At 38.7% G+C, this 23,047-nt stretch overlaps 1 protein-coding gene across 7 annotated transcripts in view; it reads right to left on the bottom strand.

Moving 5' to 3' along the window:
- SMCHD1 (structural maintenance of chromosomes flexible hinge domain containing 1) overlaps window positions 1-23,047 on the bottom strand; it is a 165,415-nt gene that overhangs the window by 19,977 nt on the left and 122,391 nt on the right. For all 7 annotated transcript variants that reach the window (XM_051851359.3, XM_051851361.3, XM_008261120.5 and 4 more), the window contains exons 38-45: window positions 18,522-18,648; window positions 18,277-18,396; window positions 17,269-17,354; window positions 16,568-16,690; window positions 14,839-15,029; window positions 12,290-12,399; window positions 11,721-11,791; window positions 5,237-5,408 (exon numbers count right to left, since the gene is read on the bottom strand). In XM_051851359.3, the coding sequence (XP_051707319.3) occupies window positions 5,237-5,408; window positions 11,721-11,791; window positions 12,290-12,399; window positions 14,839-15,029; window positions 16,568-16,690; window positions 17,269-17,354; window positions 18,277-18,396; window positions 18,522-18,648 (1,000 nt within the window). The remainder of the gene's footprint in view (window positions 1-5,236; window positions 5,409-11,720; window positions 11,792-12,289; window positions 12,400-14,838; window positions 15,030-16,567; window positions 16,691-17,268; window positions 17,355-18,276; window positions 18,397-18,521; window positions 18,649-23,047) is intronic.

The following is a 23,047-nucleotide window of genomic DNA, read 5'->3' as shown; positions in this document are numbered from 1 at the left end:
CTCCCCAAATGGCTGGGCTGGGCCAGGCCAAAACCAGGAATCAAAGAGCTGCTTCTTCTTCTTCTTCTTCTTCTTTTTTTTTTTTTTTTTTTGACAGGCAGAGTTAGACAGTGAGAGAGAGAGACAGAGAGAAAGGTCTTCTTTTTCCATTGGTTCAGCCCACAAGTGGCTGCTATGGCCGGCGCGCTGTGCCAATCTGAAGCCAGGAGCCAGGCACTTCTTCCTCATCTCCCATGCGGGTGCAGGGCCCAAGGACCTGGGCCATCCTCCACTGCACTCCTGGGCCACAGCAGAGAGCTGGCCTGGAAGAGGAGCAACTGGGACAGAATCCGGTGCCCCGACCGGGACTAGAACCCAGTGTGCCGGCGCCGCAGGCGGAGGATTAGCCTAGTGAGCCACAGCGCCGGCCAAAGAGCTTCTTCTGTATCTCCTGCATGGATATTGAGTACTTGGGCCACCTACCAGTGCTTTTGCATGTATATTAGCAGGGAGCTGGACTGGAAGTGGAGCAGCCAGGTCTTGAACTGGCAACCATATGGGATGCGAGCATCGCAGGCAGCGGCTTTACTATTAAGCTACAGTGCAGGCCCCTTACCTCATTTCCTTACATCCAGCACTACAGTGAGAGATAATGTGTAGACTAATTATTTAGCAAACACTCTGCTTGGCATTGTGCTAGTGGTAGACAATTTCTGCAGTGGTGGCCCAGCTCAAAATTGCTTTTGCTGTGAGAACAGTCTTGATATACATAGAGAGGGAGGTTCCCCAGAGATGTTTGTTCTATTTGATTCTTACTAAGGCTGGCTGACTCAGGAAGGGATTTTTCAGTCCTAAGAGTGGTGGGATCTGAATCATATTAGAAGATGTGTTTCAGGGTAAAGGTACATGGAAATCAGGCTGCTGACATCCAGTTTTGTTTTTAAATCTTGGCTGTTTCCTTTGAATTTGTGATTTCTTCACATTTTCTTCCAACAAAATCCTGCTGGTCTTAAAGAAGTGAGGGATAGTTGTGATTGCTTACAACCAAAAGTACTTTATATGTATCATTACCTTAAATTGACTCTTTTGATGTGAATTCCTATTGTTAAATCATTAGTCTGTGCGGTGTATGGGAGTGTAACCTTTAAAGATATTTAGTAAGAGTAATTAACTGTTAAGTGCATCATTAGGCAAGTTCGTTGTATGTATATTTATACAAATTAAAACAGCCATGCTGTTGATAAGCAATATAATCTTATGCGAATACTACTGTATATGTTGTCATCTGTTGTTGACTGAAATGTCATTATGTGGTGAATGACTGTAAAATTTTTTTGTTCTCAAAGATTTTTAGACATTGCTTTACTATTATACTGATATTTAGATTCTTAGGTAAACTTCCAGAAATTCTGTAAATATGTTATGCTTTAAAGTTGCACAGGGGGCTGGCGCTCTGGCACAGCAGGTTTTAAAGCCCTGGGCCTGTGGCACCAGCATCCCATGAGTGTTGGTTCCAGTCCCGGCTGCTCCACTTCTGAGCCAGCTCCCTGCTAATGCTCCTGCAAAAGCAATAGAAGATGGCCCAAGTCTTTGGGCCCCTGCACCCATGTGGGAGACCTGGAAGAAGCTCCTGGCTCCTGGCTTTGGATCAGATCAGCTCTGTTGCAGCCATCTAGGGAGTGAACCAGCAGATGGAAGACCACTCTCTCTCTGTCTCTACCTCTCTCTGCAACTCTGTCTTTCAAATAAATAATATAAATCTTAAAAAAAAAAAAAGTTGCAAAGATAATTCTTCATGGTTTTGGAAACCACTGTCAAAAAATGTAGTGCTAGAGTGATTATAATTGAGGCTTCTATACTGATTCAATGCCCTGAATAACTTGTTTTCTCTGATTTCTTACCAGTTTCTTTAAGATGTTCATTGCATGCAGAGATTATGTATGTGCTATCATCATAAACAGAAGTGTGAACCCTATTCCCACCACCTTTATCAACTACTGCTTTAAAAATCATACTAGGGCTGGTGTTGTGATGTAGCAGTTAAAGCCATTGCCTGTGATTCCAGTATCCCATATGGGTCCCAGTTCGAGTCCCAGCTGCCACACTTTCAATCCAGCTCCCTGCTAATGGCCTGAGAAAAGCTGCAGAAGTTGGTTCAAGTACTTGGGCCCCTGCTACCCATGTGGGAGACTTGGAAGAAGCTCCTGGCCTCAACCTGGCCTAGCCTCGACCATTGCAGCCATCTGGGGAACCAGTGGAAGAGCTCTCTGGTCTCTCTCTCCCTTTCTCTAACTCTTTCAAATAAATAACTCTGCCTGTCAAAAAAAAAAAATATATATATATATATAAAATTTTTAAATGGCTGAGACTTAGGCACTAATTAAAAACTGGAAACTATCCAAATTCCTCAACAGTACAGTAAATAATGTTTTATTTAAACAATGAAATATTATCCAGCAATAAAAATTAGCAATTATATACACAGTGTTAAGTGAACAAAGACAGAAACAAAAAAATATGCATCTGCATGATTCTGTTCACACAATGTACAAAAATGGGCAAAACTAATCTATGCTGTTTTAATTCAAGAAAGTTATCCTTTGGGGTTGGGGTGTTGGACACTGACTAGCAGTGAAATGATTAGTTGTCTGTGGTACTGGTAATATTCTATTACCTAATTTAGCTACAGTGTTCATTTTGTGAAAATGTATCAATGTGACTGTTTATGGAATGTGCACTTTCCTATTATACTTCAACAAAGTTAAAAACAAATGTGGTATACACATATAATGGAATATTATTCAACCTTATAAAGGAAGTAAATTCTTGACACTACACGGATAAATCTTGAGGACATTATGTCAAATGAAATTAGCCAGTCATAAAAGGAAAATTCTGTATGATTTCATTTATCTAATGTACCTACAGCAGTAATATTCAAAGAGAGAATGTAGAATGGTGACTACCAGGAGTGAGGAATAGAAAGATACTGTTTAATGGGTACAAAATTTCAACCTCACAAAATGAAAAGAATTTTGGTGATAGGTTGTGCAAAAATGTGAATGTACTGAACACTACTGAAATGTACACTTAAAAACAGTAAAGGTGTGAGAACTTAGCACAGAGGTTTGAAATGCTGCTTGAGATACCTGCAGCCCACACTGGAGTGCCTGGGTTTGAGTCCCAGCTCCACTTCTGATTCCAGATTCCTGCTAACTTGAACCCTGGGAGGCAACAGGTGATGGCTCAAGTAGTTGGGTCTGCTACCCACGTGGTAGACCTGGAATGAATTCTGGATTCCTGGCTTTAGCCTGGCCCAGCCATGGCTGCTGCAGGCATTTGAGGAGTAAACCATTGAGTGGAAAAATCTATCTCTGTCTTCTCAAACAAAATGATGGGAAAAAGTTAAAATGATAAGTTTTGTTATGCGTCTAACTGAAAGATAACAAAACTGCTGAGTGTTGAGAAAGTCAATAGACAAGTGTATTAATTAAAAATAAATAGGTTCTAAGGTAATATTCTAAAGGGGACTTTCTGTTAATGTAAATTACTTCGGAGCACAGAAGGGAGATAATTTTATAGGCTGATCAGAAGCAAGAGAAACAAGCCTTTGAAGAGAAAATGGCGGGAGGAGGGGCAGTGGCATTGTGGCACTTCAGATAAGTACTACCACCTTTGACACCAGTATCCCATACAGGTGCTGGTTTGAGTTCCAGCTGCTATGCTTCCGATCCAGTTCCTTGCTGATGTGCCTGGGAAGGCAGCAGATGATGGCTCAAGTCCTTGGGCCACTGCACCCCTGTGGAAGACCCAGAAGAAGCTCCTGGCTCCTGGCTTCGGACCAGTCCAGCTTCAGCCATTGTACTCATTTGGGGAGTCAACCAGTGGCTAGAAGACCTCTGTCTTTCCCTTAACTCTGACTTTAAAACAAAGTAAATCTTTTAAAAAAGGGAGGGAAAGAGGGTAATGTGGTATAGCAGGTTAAGCTGCTGCCTATAATGCTAGAATCCCATATGGGTATGGGTTTGAGTCCTGGCTGCTCCACTTTGGATCCCTGCTCCCTGCTAATGTGCCTGGAAAAGCAGCGGAGGATGACTCAATTCCTTGGGCCCCTGCACCCATGTGAGAGACTCAGAAGAAGCTCCTGGCTCCTGGCTTCAGTCTGGCCCAGCTTCATCTGTTGTGGCCATTTGGGGAGTGAAATAGTGGATGGAAGATTTCTCTTTCTCTGACTCTAACCTCTCTAAAACTTCATCTTTTTTTTTTTTTTTTTTTTAATTTTAAAGACTTATTTATCTATTTGAAAGTCAGAGTTACACAGAGAGAGAAGAGGAGGCAGAGAGAGAAGTCTTCCATTTGCTGTTTTTTTTTTTTTTGGACTGGCAGAGTGGACAGTGAGAGAGAGAGAGAGAAAGGTCTTCCTTTTCGCCGTTGGTTCATCCTCCAACGGCCGCCGCGGCTGCCACGCTGCAGCCAGTGCAGCGTGCTGATCCGAAGGCAGGAGCCAGGTGCTTCTCCTGGTCTCCCATGCGGAGACATGCGGGCCACAGTGGAGAGCTGGCCCAGAAGAGGAGCAACCGGGACAGAATCTGGAGCCCCGACTGGGACTAGAACCCTGTGTGCCAGCGCCGCAAGGTGGAGGATTAGCCTATTGAGCCACGTTAACTCCCTAACTGGCCGCAATGGCCAGAGCTGCGCCAATCCGAAGCCAGGAGCCAGGAACTTCTTCCCGGTCTCCCATACAGGTGCAGGGGCCAAAGAACTTGGGCCATCTTCTACTGCTTTACCAGGCTATAGCAGAGAGCTGGATCAGAAGTGGAGCAGCCGGGACTTGAACCAGCGCCCATATGGGATGCCAGCACTGGAGGCGGACCTGCTACACCACAGTGCTAGACCCCATCTTTCAAATAAATAAATAAATAAATCTTAACAGAAAAAAAAGGGAAAATCGGAGAGAAGGAATATTACACGTCATATACTTTCAAGAAAATTCTTAATTATATTTTAGATAGGTAAGAATTTCTAGATAAAGTAATACAATTATCTGAGAAAATTATTTCAGAATTAAGGAGAATGAAAATATAAGGGGAAAACCTACTGTTAGTAACTCTACCTGATGTAAGAAAGCTGAAAGTACCTTACATATCATCTATATTTTTTACTAGTTGATTTTTCATGCTAGAATTTCTATATAAACACTTAAATAACAGATTAAAATAAAAAAATAAATTGTTACTTAAATACTTATTCAATTTACCTATTTGTTCCCCTATGATTAGGCATTGTTTTGGTACTGGAGCTCCAAATACCATTCCCCGAAGTTTATCCATTGGAGGAGCTTTATTCTGCAGGCCTCCAAACTTTCCATTACTTCGAATTCGATCTCCATCTCTGGTCAGCAGTGTAGGACAATGTGTATTTTTAACAACCTATTGTAAATAAATAAATTTTAATTAGTAAGCAGCTTATTTCAACTGCCCTAAGGGAAAAATCATTTAAGGCTTCTGAGTATAGAAATGACATTTTTATAAAATTAATAAGCTAATGACGTGTTAAGGTAAATCGGAGGAGAAAATTCGCAGATGAATTAGATCACCTTCCAAGTGTTAGCTTAAACTAGAATAACAAATTCCAAAAGGAAAAAATCAAAATTGATGGCTGAATTGATAAGAGGAAGGAACAGGGGGACAAGCCAGACAGCTCTGTGCTTCTGAAACCCAAGGTGGTATCAAGGTAGCCATCAGCAGCACAGTTTCCTCTGTTAGACAGGGGAAGGAAAGAGTTTGTCAAGAATTACATTCTTCAGAGAAGTCAGAATAAAAGAAAAACAATGAATTTATTATCTCAAGATCTCTAAGAATATTTTTATAGGGACCAGCATAATAGGCTAAGCCTCAGTCCACAGCGCCAGCATCCCATATGGGTGTCAGTTCATGTCCCAGATGCTCCACTACCTATACAGCTCTCCACTATGGCCTAGGAAAGCAGTAAGATGGGCCAAGTGCTTGGGCCCCTGCAACCTTGTGGGAGACCTGGAAGAAGCTCCTAGCTCCTGGCTTCAGATCGGCTCAGCTACAGCCACTGTGGCCATTTGGGGAGCAAACCAGCGGATGGAGGACATTTCTGTCTTTCCCTCTCTTCATCTGTAACTCTACCTCTCAAATAAATAAATAAATAAATAAAATCTCTAAAAAAAATGAATGTTTTTATAGAAAAGGTACAGGAAACATATATATTTAAAGTAAAACTTCATTGGCAACCAGAGATGTGGAATTCAAATGAAATATTTTCACTTAACCTTTAAAACACACAATGTTGAGGGAACTATGGACAACAGGCCCTTTTGTATTTCACTACTCTTGAATAGTTCTTCTCAAAAAAAATGTGCCAAGTGTTAAAAAGTTTAATAATCTCCATGACCCAGCTATTCCTCTTTTAAGAATTTGAAAACATAACCACAGATGTGAACAACATCCAGTGAAATACTGTTTTAATAAAAAAAAAAATTGGGGCAGATGTTTATCTCAGCAGTTTAGATGTCCACATCTCGCAGTTGAGTGCCTGGGCTTAATACCTGGTTCTGGCTCTTGATTCCAGCTTTCCACCAACACAACCTAGGAGGCAGTAGAAACAGCTCAAGTGATTGGGTTCCTACAACACGTGTGGGAGACCAGGACTGATCCTAGGCTTCCAGTTTTGGCTCCCCTGGCCATTGTGGGCACTGGGTTTCTCTCTCAGAGCTGATTATTTTTTAGCATTTAATAGTGAATCACTGTGTTTCATATACAAGTGTCAATTAATTAGAACCTTCTAGCTGCTATTGTACTTAATTCTTTCTTCAGTGGTAAGCTTCTCATCTTTCCCAGAATCCATGTTATTATAACACCTTTTTTAAAAAAATTTATTTTATTTAGAGTGGGGAGGGGTGAAAGGAAGGAAAGGGAAGAAGGAGAAGGAGAGGGAGAAAAATCTTCCAACTGCTGGTTCACTCCCAAAATGACAGTAACAACCAGAGTTAGGTCAGAGGCTCAGAATTCCTCCTGGGCCATCTTTCTATGCTTTCCCGGTACATTAGCAGGGAACTGGATAGCATATAGTGCAGCCTGGACTTGAACTAATCATACTCACTAAATGTTACAATGTGGTCGCGTGCTATATATCTTCTGTACTGGAGAGCCAGTGAGCTTTATTGCTCTGATCTAATGCAGCTCCCTGTCAATGTACCTGAAAAAACAGAGTAAGATGGCAAGTGCTTGGGCCTCTGCCACTCGCAAGGAAGACCCAGAAGGAGCTCTAGTCTCCTGGCTTTGGCCTGGACCAGCCCTGGTTGTGACGGCCATTTGGAAAGTGAACCAGTGGACAGAAGATTTACCTCTTTCTCTGTGACTCAAGTAAATAAATATGTAAGTCTGCTAAATTTGGTATGGTTTCTATTCCATAATTCCAGACATATAGAAATGCTAATCACCAATAGAATATATATATATAGTAGTCCTCCTCTCTACAGTCACTGATACAGTATATATACCCATTATTATTTTCACAAGGAAATGTGAAGAAAACAACTACACCCAATTAGCTGTGTAATTATAAATAATCTCACAAATTTAACCTTCCTAAATAAAAGAAAAATTGTTAATTTGAATGGCAAATGACAGACAGACTGCAATAACCAGATCTGGCCAGGAGCCAGGAACTCCAGCCTGGTCTCCCACATGGGTAGTAAGGACTCAAGGGCCACCTTCTATTGCCTTCCCCAGGCACATTAGAGGGAAGCTGGATTGGAAGTGGAGTAGCAAGAACTCAAAACAGCACTCTTATATGAGATGCTGGCACTACAAGCAGTAGTTTAACCTGCTGTATCACAATGTTGGCTCTAAGCATTCTTAAATTTAAGAAGATACATTTATTAGTGCTTCTTAACTAGGCCCAAGGAAAAATCGCCTTGACTAATACTAGTTCTGACATGAGTCAGTGGGGTGACTTGGGACAAATCTATTATTTGTTTTAAGCTGAAGATTTTCCATCTATAAAATAAGACTAGTTTATCTCCAAGGTTCCTAGTCTATTTTTTTCTTATGTAACTACAAACATTCTTGCTCATTTTCAAATGGAATAGTTTGTAAGTTTGTAATGATTTCAATACATAATCATTACCTGGCACTTCCAGACACCCTAAAAGCCATACATATTATACTGAATACTTACTGTGTATCAAAGGATTTAAGACTCTGAGAATCACAGCTCCAAAGGGACTTTTCCCTGACTGAAATCTTACCATATTCCATGTTCTTTGCTAAATCCTTTAAAAGAATATAGTCTAATAGTTTTTTAAAAGTACACAAGGTTTTTTGTATAACTTAACAACAAAAAATATTTTGCACACAATCTTTGTTAGGACATATAAAATCTTTTCTATTCCTTTTAAATAGCTATACCCCACTCTATTGTATAAATTACTGTAACAAAATGGTTCAGTCTTAGTCGATGGACATTTAGACTGTTTCTAAAGTTTCCTATCAAAAATCCTTTATATTCTGGGGCCGGCGCTGTGGCGTAGTGGGTAAGGGCGCCGCCTGCAGTGCCAGCATTCTATATGGGTGCCAGTTCAAGTCTCAGCTGCTCCACTTCCAATCCAGCTCTCTGCTATGGCCTGGGAAAGCAGTAGAAGATGGCCCAAGTCCTTGGGCCCCTGCACCTGTGTGGGAGACCCGGAAGAAGCTCCTGGCTCCAGATTGGCGCAGCTCTGGCCGTTGTGGCCAACTGGGGAGTGAACCAGTGGATGGAAGACCTTTCTCTCTCTCTGCCTCTCCTTCTCTCTCTGCGTAACTCTGACTTTCAAATAAATAAATAAATCCTTTTTTTTTAATTCTTATATTCTAATAAATATTCTTGTATATGTCTCAGTATTCTTGGGAACGTGCATATAAGATACTCTGCTTTAATATCCGTTTTAGTTTTTTTTTTAAAGATTTATTTGTTTATTTTAAAGTCAGAGTTACACAGAGAGGAGAGGCAGAGATATTCCTTCTGCTGGTTGACTTCACTCCCCAATTGGCCACAACGGCTGGAGCTGTGCCAATCCAAAGCCAGGAGCCAGGAGCTTCTTCCGGGTCTCCCACATGGGTGCAGGGACCCAAGCACATGGGCCATCTTCCACTGCTTTCCCAGGACATAGCAGACAGCTGAATGGGAAGTGGAGCAGCCGGGACTCGAACAGGTGTCCATATGGGATGCTGGCGCTTCAGGCCAAGGCGTTAATCTGCTACGCCACAGCGCCGGCCCCTATCCTATTTTAGTTTAAAGATAGCTCCAAATTCTTTGCTACTTCTCCCATGGCAAATGCAGAGTCTATTCCCACTGTACCCTACTACCCTCTACTTCTTTTTGAATCTGAACTGGCCAGATTTTGACCAACTGAATCCGACTATGTACTTTATGAGGCTGGGAATTGACAGACTTGCAGCTTCTACCTTCACTGCTTCACACTTTTTCTTGGAAGCCAGATGCCATGCTGTTAAAAAAGCTCAAGCAGCCACAAGGAAAGGGCTCCTATGAACAAATCCAAGGCTGCCAACATAAACTCTCAGCTGCGTGCCTTGCCAATCACCAGGATAACTAGCTAGGATAAGTGGGAAATGAAGTAAGAATTAATTAGTTTTGAAAATTAATTTCAAAATAGAACTGCTGGATTGGGAAAGAAAAATATTTATTTTGCCACACTACTCTTGAAAGGTACTATGGCTTAACTGCATTCCCCCCAAATCCACATGAAGTCCTAACTTCCAGTACCTTAGAATCTGACCTTATCTGGATATAGGGTCTTTTTTTTTTTTTGACAGGCAGAGTTAGACAGTGAGAGAGACAGAGACAGAGAGAAAGGTGTTCCTTCTGTTGGTTCACCCCCCCCCCCCCCCAAATGGCCACTACACCGATCCGAAGCCAGGAGCCAGGTGCTTCCTCCTGGTCTCCCATGCGGATGCAGGGCCCAAGCACTTGGGCCATCCTCCACTGCCTTCCCGGGCCACAGCAGAGAGCTGGACTGGAAGAGTAGCAACCGGGACAGCACTGGGCACCTCAACTGGGACTAGAACCTGGGGTGCTGGCGCTGCAGGTAGAGGATTAGCCAGGTGAGCCGCAGCCCCAGCCTGGATATAGGGTTGTTACAGAAGTAATAAAATTAAAATGAGGGGGGCTGGCGCTAAGGTGCAGCAGGTTAAAGTCCCAGGCTGGGGTGTCGGCATCCCTATGGCACATGCAAGTGGCTGTACCACTTCCTATCCAGCTCCCTGCTAGTGCACCTGGAAAAGTAGCAGAGAATGGCCCAAGTACTTGGGCCCCTGCACCAATCTGGGAGACCTAGAGGAAGCTCCTGGCTCCTGGCTTTGGACGGATTGGCTCAGCTCTGGCTATTTTGGCCATTTGAGGAGTAAACCAGTGGATGCGGGACCTTTCTCTGTCTCTACCTCTCTCTATAACTCTTTCAAATGAATGATATAAATCTCTAAAAAAATTAAAATGAGGAAAAAAATTAAAATGAGGTCATTGGGGTGAGTGAAAAGACACAAGGAAAAGACAGCCACTTACAAGACAGGGAGACAGGCCTGGAATAGATTCCCTCACTTGTATTCCTAAGAAAACCTAACCCCACTGATACCTTGAAACTGTACTTCTAGTCGTCAGACCTATAAGGCAATAAATTCTGCTGCTTCAGCCATCCAATCTGTGGTATTTGGTTATGACAGCTCTAGCAAACTGGTACTTCATGGTCATTTAAGAGTATGTTCTTTTTCTAATACTGTCATCAATAACACTGCTTTGAGTCTTAGGCAATTAAAGCTGTTGAGCAGTGTGAGGTCAGTTCATGTGCAGTCATTGGTTGGTCCACATGGCTGGTGACCTTCCTTTAATTTTTAAGAAATAGGGTATTGGTGTGTTTTTCTGAAACTGCTGTGATGGCAAAGGGGGTCTCAGTCAGTCTGGGGTCTATAGCTATATGGGTATCACTTTCATTGATCATGACCCTTGGGTCTTATGGGGCCAGCCTGACCCATCAACTAGTACCTTAATTTATTAAGTTCATGTTTAGCAAGCAGTTGACTTGCGATCATTGAAGTGGTAACAGAGGAACTATAAGCTAAAGGGAGAGAGAGTCTACATCAAAGGCATTAGGGACAGTGCTCAGTTTCAATTTTGTAGCCCAAAATCATGTTTCATTTTAATTTGCATCTTAGCTCATTCAAATATTTTGTACAACTTTATGTTGCTTAAATCTGCAGGATTTAAATTGGTCTTGACAAGGCTATTTGGTTATTTGTATATGCATCATCCAATGGGATGGTTTATACATAGTTATACGATATTATATTTTAAAAATACAAGTTAAAAGTTGTAGCTACAGGCCGGCGCCGTGGCTCAGTAGGCTAATCCTCTGCCTAGCGGCGCCGGCACACCGGGTTCTAGTCCCGGTCGGGGCGCCGGATTCTATCCTGGTTGCCCCTCTTCCAGGCCAGCTCTCTGCTGTGGCCCGGGAGTGCAGTGGAGGATGGCCCAAGTCCTTGGGCCCTGCACCCCATGGGAGACCAGGAAAAGCACCTGGCTCCTGCCTCCTGCACCGGCCATTGGAGGGTGAACCAACGGCAAAGGAAGACCTTTCTCTCTGTCTCTCTCTCTCACTGTCCACTCTGCCTGTCAAAAAAAAAAGTTGTAGCTATAAATCTGAAAAGCAATCAAATACATACCTCTTTTCTATAATGATTGGCTGCATCCAGATTGTCCAAAATGATGGTGTCTCCTAACAGCATACCAAATACTAAAAAAAAAAAAAAAAAAAAATCAATAAATGAATTTTGAAAATTATGATTTTGGGGTCCATTTAAAATATAATACTCACTGAAATTCTTTTAAAACATTAAACTATCACTTAAGTGATGGGGGACATAGAAAGGATGGTTAATAGGTACCCCTATTAGGGGTGCAGCTGGATAGGAGAGATAACTTTGGATGTTCTACAACTCAGTAGGATATAGTTAACAATAATTAATTAAATATTTCAAAACAGCTGGTAGAGAGGATGTGCATTTAAAGAAATGATAAATGTCTGAGGGTTGGATATGTTGATTTCCCTGATCTGATTCATTACACGACATATATGTATATTGAAACATCATATTGAACCTTAAAAATGTTATCACTTAAAAATTTAAAAAATTATTAAAAAAACCCATCACTTATGAACGAAAATAAATTATTAGTATTTAGAACTGTATCACAAATCTTCATAAAATAAAACTACCATGGTGTCCTTTACCTGTTTCACAATGTTCTACATTATCTGGAAAAGTTAACAAATCTCGGGCAAAGACGGGATTTCCAATGGGTTTAAAATACAATTTCCCATTTCTGAAATGAGGTAGAGGTCTAAATGAAAATAAATTTTAAACAGGTATTAGAGTACACACAACTTTTTTAAAAATATGAAAAATATACAAAAATATTATACATCAACTCGATCATAAAATCAACTCCCAATTAACCACAAGTGATACTCCTAAATGATCAGCTATTTTACCCTTAGAAATGAAAACAATTTTTGTACAAAAACACTTTGGTTTCATTTGTATTCTTTCCCTCAATTAGTTTCTATTAAAATATAAGCTAACTGTAATTTAGTTTGAAAAGCAGCCTCTGAAGCTGGTGTCAAATGAGGATGCCAACAATAAAACTATTTCATGAAGAGAACGGCCACATAACGTGGAGGGCAAAGAGCAAGGCCTAAATTTGAGATACCTGTGAGGGAGACACCTCTAAATACCTTACACCTTGTCTCTCTCACAGAACAGAAAGAGCAATTGAAGCCATGGATAATAATGGAATTTTAGAGACAGTGTTGTTGGCGTGCCTGATTGATTAGGGTGACAGAGATTTTCCCTTCCACACAGTGGAGCAGGGGCACCAGGAAATAACTCCATCCCAATAAAGCAAAATACTAGAAACAGAGACAAAAACTCATTTTGAGAGCAAACTTCAGCCCTAAGTTACAAATGCGTATCTTTTCTACATCAAGGATTCTTAACATGGTCTACAGAGATTAAGGTGAAAAGCCATCCTATCCCTACCCCAGGGACAGTAGGGGTAAGCCAGTAGGTTAAGCCATTGAATCTAATTCCAGCATCCCATATCAGAGTGCTGCTTTGAGTTCCACTTGCGATCCAGCCTCCTATTACCATGCCTGGGAAGGCAGAAGGCGACACAAGTGCTTGAGCCTCTGCCACCCATGTGGGAGACCAGGATGGAGTTCCTGGCTCCTGGCTGTAGCCTGAGTCAGCTCTGGCTGTTGCGACCATTTGGGGGGTGAATCAGTGGATGGAAGATTTCTTTCTCTCTGTCACTCTTTCAAACAAGCAAATAAAAAAATCTTAAAGAAAAGGGGCCATCCTAGTGGGCATATTTTTTCACAAAATATACTTTTATCAATGATATAATTATGACCCCTCACGACTTCCCATGATGTGAACATGGAGTGAGATTTTAGAATCTGAAACATTTAAGTTCAAGTCCCAACTATTTCCTCAATCTGTCTTCAGATTACACGAACAAAAGACATTTAAATTTACTGATGCGGCAGACTCTGCATATGAGTTCCTATTTTTCTTCAAGTTTTCACTCCTACCCAAATATGCGTCTTGCAAAACTTTGGCTATGAATCTGAGAGGGGCCAGCACTGTGGTGTAGCATGGCATCCCATATGGGCAAAGGTTTGAGTCCTGGCTGCTCCACTTCCGATCCAGCTCTCTGCTATGGCCTGGGAAAGCAGTGGGAGATGGCCCAATTCCGTGGGCCCCTGCACCCGCGTGGGAGACCTGGAGGAGGCTCCTGGCTCCTGGCTTTGGATCAGCACAGCACCAGCCCATTGTGGCCAACTGGGGAGTGAACCAACAGATGGAAGACCTCTCTCTCTCTGCCTCTCCTCCTCTCTCTGTGTAACTCTTTCAAATAAATAAATAAATAAATCTTCAAAAAAATGAGAATTTGAGAAAATTATTGGCTGAAACTTACATATTCTTATTTTTGTTTTGTTAGGATAGCCTTCTAGTCTTTTTGGGTGAATTTTAAAAAACAGGCAGAATACACATAAATATTAAAAAAGAATTAGAGCAAAAACACTAAATTATTTTCCAAGGTTATTGTTTAAAAACAAGCATTATGAAAAATAAATCAAGAAACAATTATTTAAACAAACTGGACATATTAAAATAAGGATGAAATATTTAGCTACATCATCTCTTACATTTTAACTGCTATTGGTAGTTCCAACATTTATGGATGATTATAATAGCAGACCTTCTTTACGTTAAATGATGGCTTATTTTCACAGGACATAAAAAGGACAAAAGACATGCATGAGAATACTTCAAAAGTTAATGGAAAATGAAATTAAAAGATGTTGTTTATTTTGTCACAGACATTTTTTGAAACCCATGCAGTTTTATCACAACATGCATTTTCCACGAACTTTTAGAAGACTTCTTAAATCTCCAGGCTTACTCCAAATAAAGGTACTCCACATTCTATTAATAATAGTAACATCCTGTTCCAAAGGCCAAAAACTTACTCTGGGTTTGTGTGTACCTATGTTTGTGTGTGAATATACCACATATATAAATAATATTTAGCTGGCAAATAAACATATCAGTACATGTGATTAAATTGTGTTCATTTGTGAACACAAAATTGATAGAGGTAATTTGAGTCACTTCTAAGTTTGTTTTAGGTATAGTTTAGAGAAATCTTTTTAAATTCAGGGTTTTGATTAAAATATATTTCAGAAAAAATTATGATGTCCAAGTTTTTTCTAACCTTTTCCAATCTGGAATATTCTTCTTATAAATAGAATCAAGGGGCAACACCTGCTGACGACCTTGGGTTTCATCATAGATCCGACGTGCAGCATCAGTGGTTAGAGTAACTACACAGTCCATGTCACTTGCCAGATGCCAAGAAATAACCATTGCAGCTCTATCATCTTCAATTTGTGCTAGATGTGCAATCTACAACCCATTTTAATAAAATCAAGTAAAAATTTTAAAAAGTAGTATATAAAAATTGGATCATAAATATTTTAAAAGCTCAAACCTAAATAGCAAAGAACACCTTTCTTCAGCACTCACATGGATTAAATTCTTAAGATACAAAAATGTACTGGCTTGAATATATATATAGCTGTTCATTCTGCTGTTAAATTCTGGAAGTTTTTCCATAGACTAAACTTCAGTAAATTAGCAATTAAGCAAATAAAATTATTACTCTTATCAGCTAACTAAATATATACTTTTTCACACTTTAATAATATCCTTATAATTGGGATTTCCTTGTTGATAAAACAGTTTATTTATTTAAATACTATATAGATAAAATAATGCAGTTTTAGCATTTAATTCAAAATAGTTAAAGTTAATATAGCTTTCTAAACCTTACGACTACCACTATTTCTTCCTCATTTAGGAATGGAGTTTCAAGAATTTGGAATCGGGGCAAAAAAGACTAAAACATCCATGTTAACGGTGGTAGTCACCATGCTAAAACTATATATAAGGTTAGGGGCAATTCTCCACTTTTTCCCTACTATAGTTACATGATAATTTATTCTAGTTTTACAATAAATGATTTTTTAAAGGGAAGCAAGGATGATGATTAAGAAAGATTTGGAGAGAATGCAGTTTTCTCTTATTGATTAGGGTAGGGTTTATACTTCTGAGAGGACAGGGGAAACTACATAAAATTAAATTTTATAGATTTCTCCTAGACTTTCAAGATATATAACGAGAAATACCTTAACAAAAGACCTTAAAATACATTTCTATTCAGAAAACTTATTTATATGTTGGTAAAAATCTTAACATACTGAGCAAGAATTTTGGATGAATCACTGAAATGTGGAAATCAAATATTAAGAGCATTAAAAACTGCAAGTGTTAGGGAAACTGCAGGGGATGATAAAAGATGTAAGAAAAAATAAACTTAGCTAAAGAACTTCCTAATAAGTGCAAATAGAAATTCTGATTCAAAAACATAAAATAGAATGCTCATGGCTGAATAATGATAGGGTAAAAATGAAAACAAATTCATGTACCAGGCAAAACCAAATAGAAAAGAAAACAGAAAGATTGGTACTCTTTCACTTGGTAGCAAATACACATAAAGTTTTGTTTGTTATTGCTGTTTCTTAATTTTGAGGAGCAGCCCATAACTCACTCTCTAAAAACATTAGAGTCAGAATTCAGAAAAAGTCTGACATTTCTTTCTTCTATAGTCTTCCTTAAGTTTCAGCCACTTTTACAGTCTTGGCTACCTCTAAAGCCCCATGACATGAAAGTATCTCTAAGTAGAAAATAACATTAACAACTTCTATCACAGCTCTCAATACTACTACTCCTCACAGATTTCAGTTTTAAACAGCCAAATCTCTGTTGTGGTAATGAGAGCAGGGAATTTAATTACAAAAAAAAAAAAAAAATCTTTTATAGTATCTCTTTTAAACAACACAAAAGATAATATATACTGCTTCTTAAAAGGCTTAAGCACAAACCTTTCCTAAAACATCTCCACTGCCTTTTGTATAGTTTGGAAGAGTACATGATCTTCTGGGTTTTTTTTTTAGTTCTTCCTGTTCTGACATCTTTTTTTTCAAAAGTGCTTCAATGTGTGGTATCTGTAATTCATAAAGAAAAATTAACTACAGAGCCAACTGCTATTGTATCAGGTAGCTTATTATAGTGATAGTAGAGGAAAATCGACAATTTGGATAACTCAGAAATAGTAATTAGTAGGCATAACCTAAGAAACACCACCACCTACTGCCCATGGTTAGGCTCCTACTTCATTGAATATTTTTTCTTACTTAAGAAATATACTACCTATACTATTTGAGACCGAATTATCATGCAAAAGAATGTTTTGTAAAACTCTGTATTGCTTTTTGTTACTTTTATTTTGTTTAAATCATGTATATATTAGTTTTTCTTTATAGTCTTTTCAATGTATTACTCAAGTTGGAGTCTTATTGACTGCATTTATTGGCGTCATCACATTAAAAACTTCTTTGAAAAGAGCACGTTATCATTTTATTAGCCACTTTTAATGTTTAGTAAATGAATATGGTGCACTTATGTCTTTGTACCCTAAAACAATAGTGCTTACAGCATTTCCAATAAAATGGGAGTGGCTTTTTACAAAATGTAATAACAGAATGTAATTTCAAAAAAATTGATGTATACTTAAAAACTGTACCTGCTGTGCTGCAGGAATATCAATATTATGAATTTTTAGTTCATTTCGCAACTGAGCCTCCTTTAACTTTGCTTCTTCAACTTGGCCTAAAATCAAAAAACAAAGAAAAAGAATCAATTTCTGAAAGGTCCAAAACAGGTTTTAAATATATGTCAACTTAAATTCCTTTTAATGCTTTATACTAAAATGAAAACTGACATGCAATAGCTCAGAAATTCAAAGTCTTTAGGTTCACTTCTAATATGCAAAACTGAGAAACAAAATTAATGCAGGTAAGGGAGATACACTGCAAATTCCTAGTGCTCTTGGAAAGTTATTTTATTCACATGATTACATATTAATTGTACAACATTGCTCTCAAGAGCCAACTAAGACTTTATAGAACTAATTTTTAGTACTGTATCTCATTACTCAACTTAATGCCTATTATAGTCTAACTTTGCAACTAACACTAACCCAAAAACTATAGCAAAAAATTTGACAAAGGATAAGATAAAATAGAGCACAACTTGGTAAATGTTTGTCTTAACTGTACAGAAACATTATTGAAAACTGTAGCAAACATTCTGTGGATTGATTAAAAAAGAAGTTACCTATTTCAGAACCAGTGTGGGTTGCCTGGTACATTTCCAAGGTGTAACATACTAAAGGTATTTTAACTAAACACATACAGCCCATGGCCCATACTAAAAACTAAATTACACATCATTCTCTCAGTCATAATGTGATCCAGTATCTTTTTCCAAAAACTGAAACTAGATATTAACAGTATTATTATGTTAATAGCCTTCAGTTTTCCAGATTTCAGAGTCCTAACAAAATATCAAATTTTCATAAATTATACGCAGGATACACATTCATTTAAAATGAGGAATACTTCATCTTAAAAAGCACCAAATGACAAAATAACATAAAGCATCTTTACTGTCTTTCTACAGGGCCTCCATCTGCTGCTCCACCAGCCTGTAAAGTATAATTTTTATTGTCATTGAATACAAGATGACTCACATTTCATTTCATCAAGAAGCTGTTTGCTGGCGTCAAATAAATTTCGATACATAATAATAGACTTAGATAATTGATCCTTTTCTTTTGTAAGTGCAGCCATTTGTTGCTGTTTCTTAACATCTATAGCAAAAAATAAACAAAAAATTTTGACTTCACCAGCATGATTAGATCACTAGACATGTTAATGGAAAGCAAAACAGGATTATCTAAAATACCACTAACCACTTGTTTTCCTAGAAACTTACCGTTGTAAAACATAAATGGTAGGATATATGGTTCTAAAGTTCTTGATAAACGTGACAGGCGAGGCTCAAATACAATGAAATACTCAGTACTATCTCTTCCGGGGCTATTTTCTGCCAGCACTAGACTCTATATAAATAAAAAAGCAGTAAGGAATAACCCAAATTAAAAATTATATTTTCAATGCATAAATGTTACATACCTCATCATTTTTTCAATTAAGTGCTACATTTTAAAGGCAAAGGATTGACTGATATTTACATTAAACCATCATCACCACCCAAGACATAAATAAAACTTTTTACCTTTCAGTTATTGGTTTGGAGGCACACAAAAAATTACATATAACAAAACTTTAAGAAGTATCTTTTCTTTCAAACCATATATCTTGATTAAGATATTTTTTCTTGGATTCTAAATTTTAAGTTGAAGCAGTATGAAATAGCTGTTGCTGTGAAAGTTATAAAAACAATCACAAAGAAATATCCAAAGCCCAATGCTGAGTTTAGGTTACAGTGTTACCATGGAAGCAGACCCACCAGTCCCAAGTGTCAAAGAGGGCCTCAAAAGCTTTGAAGATCAGTTTTCTAAGAATGGTATTTTTTTCATGAATGCACAAAGAACTTTTTGATATACTTTAACATAAGATCACAGTATATGACTAGTAAAAGATTAAAATATAAATATTTTTATCCCAAGTGAATTTTTACAGTTCTACAGGAAATTAGATACTTACTGCTTTATTTCTTAGACTATAATACAATTTACACACGAAGATATAAAAATTTTTTAAAAATGTACAACATAACATTCTTTACCAAAGAATAGTTTATAAGCCTACCACTAAACAAACTACCAATTTCATATAGTTTCTGAAAGCTGCTTTCAATTTATTTACAAGAATATAAACATATTTTTAAAAGTTTCTATTTAAAGAAAATACTCTAGCAGTTTTCTTTCAGCACTCAATTTTATTTATTAACTTCATGTGATACATATTAATACCAATTTTAAAATTTTATTCATGATATAAATATATATCATAATATTTTCATCAGTTAATGTACATTTAGTTCATTTAAAAATTTTAACAATTATGCAGCAGAAAATCTGTCTCTGAAAAGTGCTTTCTAGGGTGGATAATGAAAAACACAATGATTAGTTAAAAGTTTATTTTAATAGGTAGGTATCAAATTTCTCTTAAAAAGGCTGTATCAATTTATGCTCTCACCAATGGTAAGATGAGAGTACAGCAGTCATTTTTTTTTTGTTTTGTTTTATTAAAAAGTGTTTATAAATCAACCAATTATTATCGTTTTAATGAACTAGCATCTCTGAGTGATATGGAGGTCATAATTTGTATATTTACTGATCATTTATAACTTCTCTTTCATTGTTTGCTCATATTTTTCTATTACAGAAGCAGGTAATGAACTTCTACATATTCATCACTCAGAATCAACAATTATCAACACACTGTCACTGTTCTTTTAATTCTGTTTAAGATATGCTTATATGGGACTTCTGTGTGGCCTAACTGGTTAAGCTGCTGCCTGCAATGCTGACAACTCACATGGGCACTGGTTTGAGACCCAGCTGCTCCTTGCTAATGTGACTGGGAAAGCAGAAGGATGGCCCAAGTCCTTGGGACCCTGCACCCTCATGAGAGACCTGGATGAAGCTCCTGGCTCCTGGCTCTGGCCTGGCCCAGCCCCAGTGGTTGTGGCTATCTGGGGAGAGAGCCAGCAGATGGTCTGTCCCTATCTCTAACTCTGACTTTCAAATCAATCGATCTATCTTAAAATATGCTTGATACATAAAATTTAACTTTTAATGTTAAATGTATTTTTTAAAGAAGTCTCTATTTTAAAAACACTTTATTTAAAGATTTATTTATTTTATTTGAAAGGTAGTTACATGGGTGGGGAGAGAGAGAGAAAGAGAGAGATATCTTCCATCGGCTAGTTCATCTCTCAAATGGCTACATTGGCCTGTATGGGCCAGACTGAAGCCAGGAGCCAGGAACTTCTTCTAGGTCTCTCAAACTGATGCAAGGGCCCAAGCACTTGGGCCATTTTCCACTGCTTTCCCAGGCACACTAGCAGGAAGCTAGATCACAAATGGAGCAGCCAGGACTTGAACTAACGCCCATACGGGATCCTAGTGTCTAGGTGGTAGCCTGACTACGTCACCAGCCCCAACCTCTCTTCTTTAAAGGATACACATAATAGAAATGAAGAGAACTGGAGTCTAAAACTAGACCCAAGTATAAATGGAAATTATGCATATTAGAAACAAACAAGGGGCTGGTGCTGTGGTGTAGTGGGTAACGCTGTCACCTGCAATGTTGGCATCCCATGTGGGCGCCAGTTCGAGTCCCAGCTGTTTCACTTCAGATCCAGCTCTCTACTTGGCTGGGAAAGTGGTAGAGGAAGGGCCAAGTTGTTGGGCCCTTGTACCCACGTGGGAGACGGGGAAGAAGCTCCAGGATCCTGGCTTCAATGGGCACAGCTCCAGCCTTGAGGCCATTTGGAGAGTAAACCAGCAGATAGAAGACCTCTCTCTTTCTCTCTCTGCCTGTCACTAACTCTGCCTTTCAAACAAACAAATTACATCCCAATTAAACTTAAGAAAACTGTCAGAAATTTCTAATTCAAGTATACAAATTATATATAGAGAATTTGAATAACACAAGTAAAAACTTGAAAAATTACAAATTTAGATAACTTCCAAAAGGCAAAACACATTCTCTTCAAGAAAATGTGGAACATTTACAAATATTGGTGGTGTTCTGAGCTTCCCAAGGACAAAAACAAACAAACAGAAAAACAAAAAGAAACCATACTGTTAAAAATTAGATTCCTAAATCCAGCTCTGCTCAGACATAGACAACACACCAGGCAGGAGCCAAACAGGACTTGAGTTTTCGGCTTGTTTGGTGAGATATTAGGGACCTCTAGTGGTAAGAGGTAATTAATACATGTGGCATGAAGCTTGTATTTTAGTTGCAGCTGCTGGGGAACAGCAGGGTTTGCAACTTTGAATGGTTACAGAGGGCTCAAGAAAAAAGGACACAGGTAAATAGGGAAAATGGGTTTGATTCTCAACTCTGCTTCGGATCCCAGCTTCCTGATGACGTGCACCCTGGCAGGCAGCAGATAATGGCCTAAGTGCTTGTGTCCCTGCCATCCACATGAGAGACTCAGATTGAGTTCCAGGCTCCAGGCATCAGCCTCAGCTATTGCATGCATTTTGAGAGTGAACCAGTGGATGGGAATTGTCTTTCTCTTTCAAATAAATTAATTAATTAGTAAAACCAATAGAACAAGTGTAAATATAAGTGGCAAATAAAATTGTTCTTAATATCAAGAGATGAAAAGAGGAACATGTAGGGCTGGCATTGTGAAGCAGTGGGTAAAACTACTGCCTGGTATTCTGGTATCCTTATGGGTGCCGGTTCCTGTCCTAGCTGCTCCTTTTCAGATCCAGCTCCCTGCTAATGGCCTGGGAAAAGCAGTGGAAGATGGTCCAAGTGTCTGGGCTCTTAAACCCAGCTCCTGGCTTCAGTCTGACTCAGCCCTGGCCATTGAGGGATGAACCAGCAGGTGGGGATTTCTCTCTGTCTCTCCCTCCCTCTCAATAACTCTTTCAAATAAATAAACAAATCTTTATTTAAAACAAAAAAAAGAGGGATATGTACTTGGTATTTGGTCTAGTGGTTGGAATGTCTGGACCCCATAATGGAGTGTCTAGGTTCAAGTCCTAGCTCGGCTCCTGATTCCAGCGTTTTGCATATGCTGACTCTGTGAAGCATCGAGTGATAGCTCAAGTGGTTGGTGGTTGAGTATCTGCCATTATGGGAGACCTGGACTGGGTTTCTGGCTCCCAGCTTCAGTCTGGGTTATTGTAGTAGGCATATGAAGATTGAACAAGCAGATGGGAGATCTCTCTGTCTAAAACAAATATGTACAGATATACATAAATTAGAGATTAAAAGAAGTAGCACGGATATAGCTGACTGGATACAGCTACAGTAACTGGGTTATTACAGACATGTGAGGAATGAATCAGCAGATGGGAGCTTTTTCTCTTCCTCTCAAATAACTTAATAAATAAATGTGCCACGGATGTGGATGACTAGAACACAGCTGCACTGAGAGGAACAGCCACTATTCAGGCCCCACAAAGGACTGTAATTAAGAGAATTTATCTAACGCTGTCAGGTCTTTAGATTTTTCCAAGTAAGTTCAGAATTTCGGATCTTAATGTAAAAATTCCAGAATGTTAAATGTTGAGAACATTTTAATTTATAAAAATGCTATACTGGTTAGTTGTTGCTAGACAATAAGTCAAACTTTAGGCTAGGTACACCTAGCATGTACACAGCTTAAAAGCCTTATGTAATTAAACCTCTGATATTAGTGATAGATTAGATACAATAACAAAATTCTTGGTACAAAAATTTATTGGTACAGAAAGATTTACCAACTATGCCAAGATAATTAATGAATTTGAAAAAGGGCCAAAA

The sequence above is a fragment of the Oryctolagus cuniculus genome, chromosome 10 (genome assembly GCF_051225735.1).
Source record: "Oryctolagus cuniculus isolate XC-2025 breed Fujian yellow rabbit chromosome 10, ASM5122573v1, whole genome shotgun sequence".
In the NCBI taxonomy this organism is placed as follows: Eukaryota; Metazoa; Chordata; class Mammalia; order Lagomorpha; family Leporidae; genus Oryctolagus; species Oryctolagus cuniculus.
The sequence above is the reverse complement of the archived record's forward strand: the minus strand, read 5'-3'. Positions and strand labels throughout refer to the sequence as shown.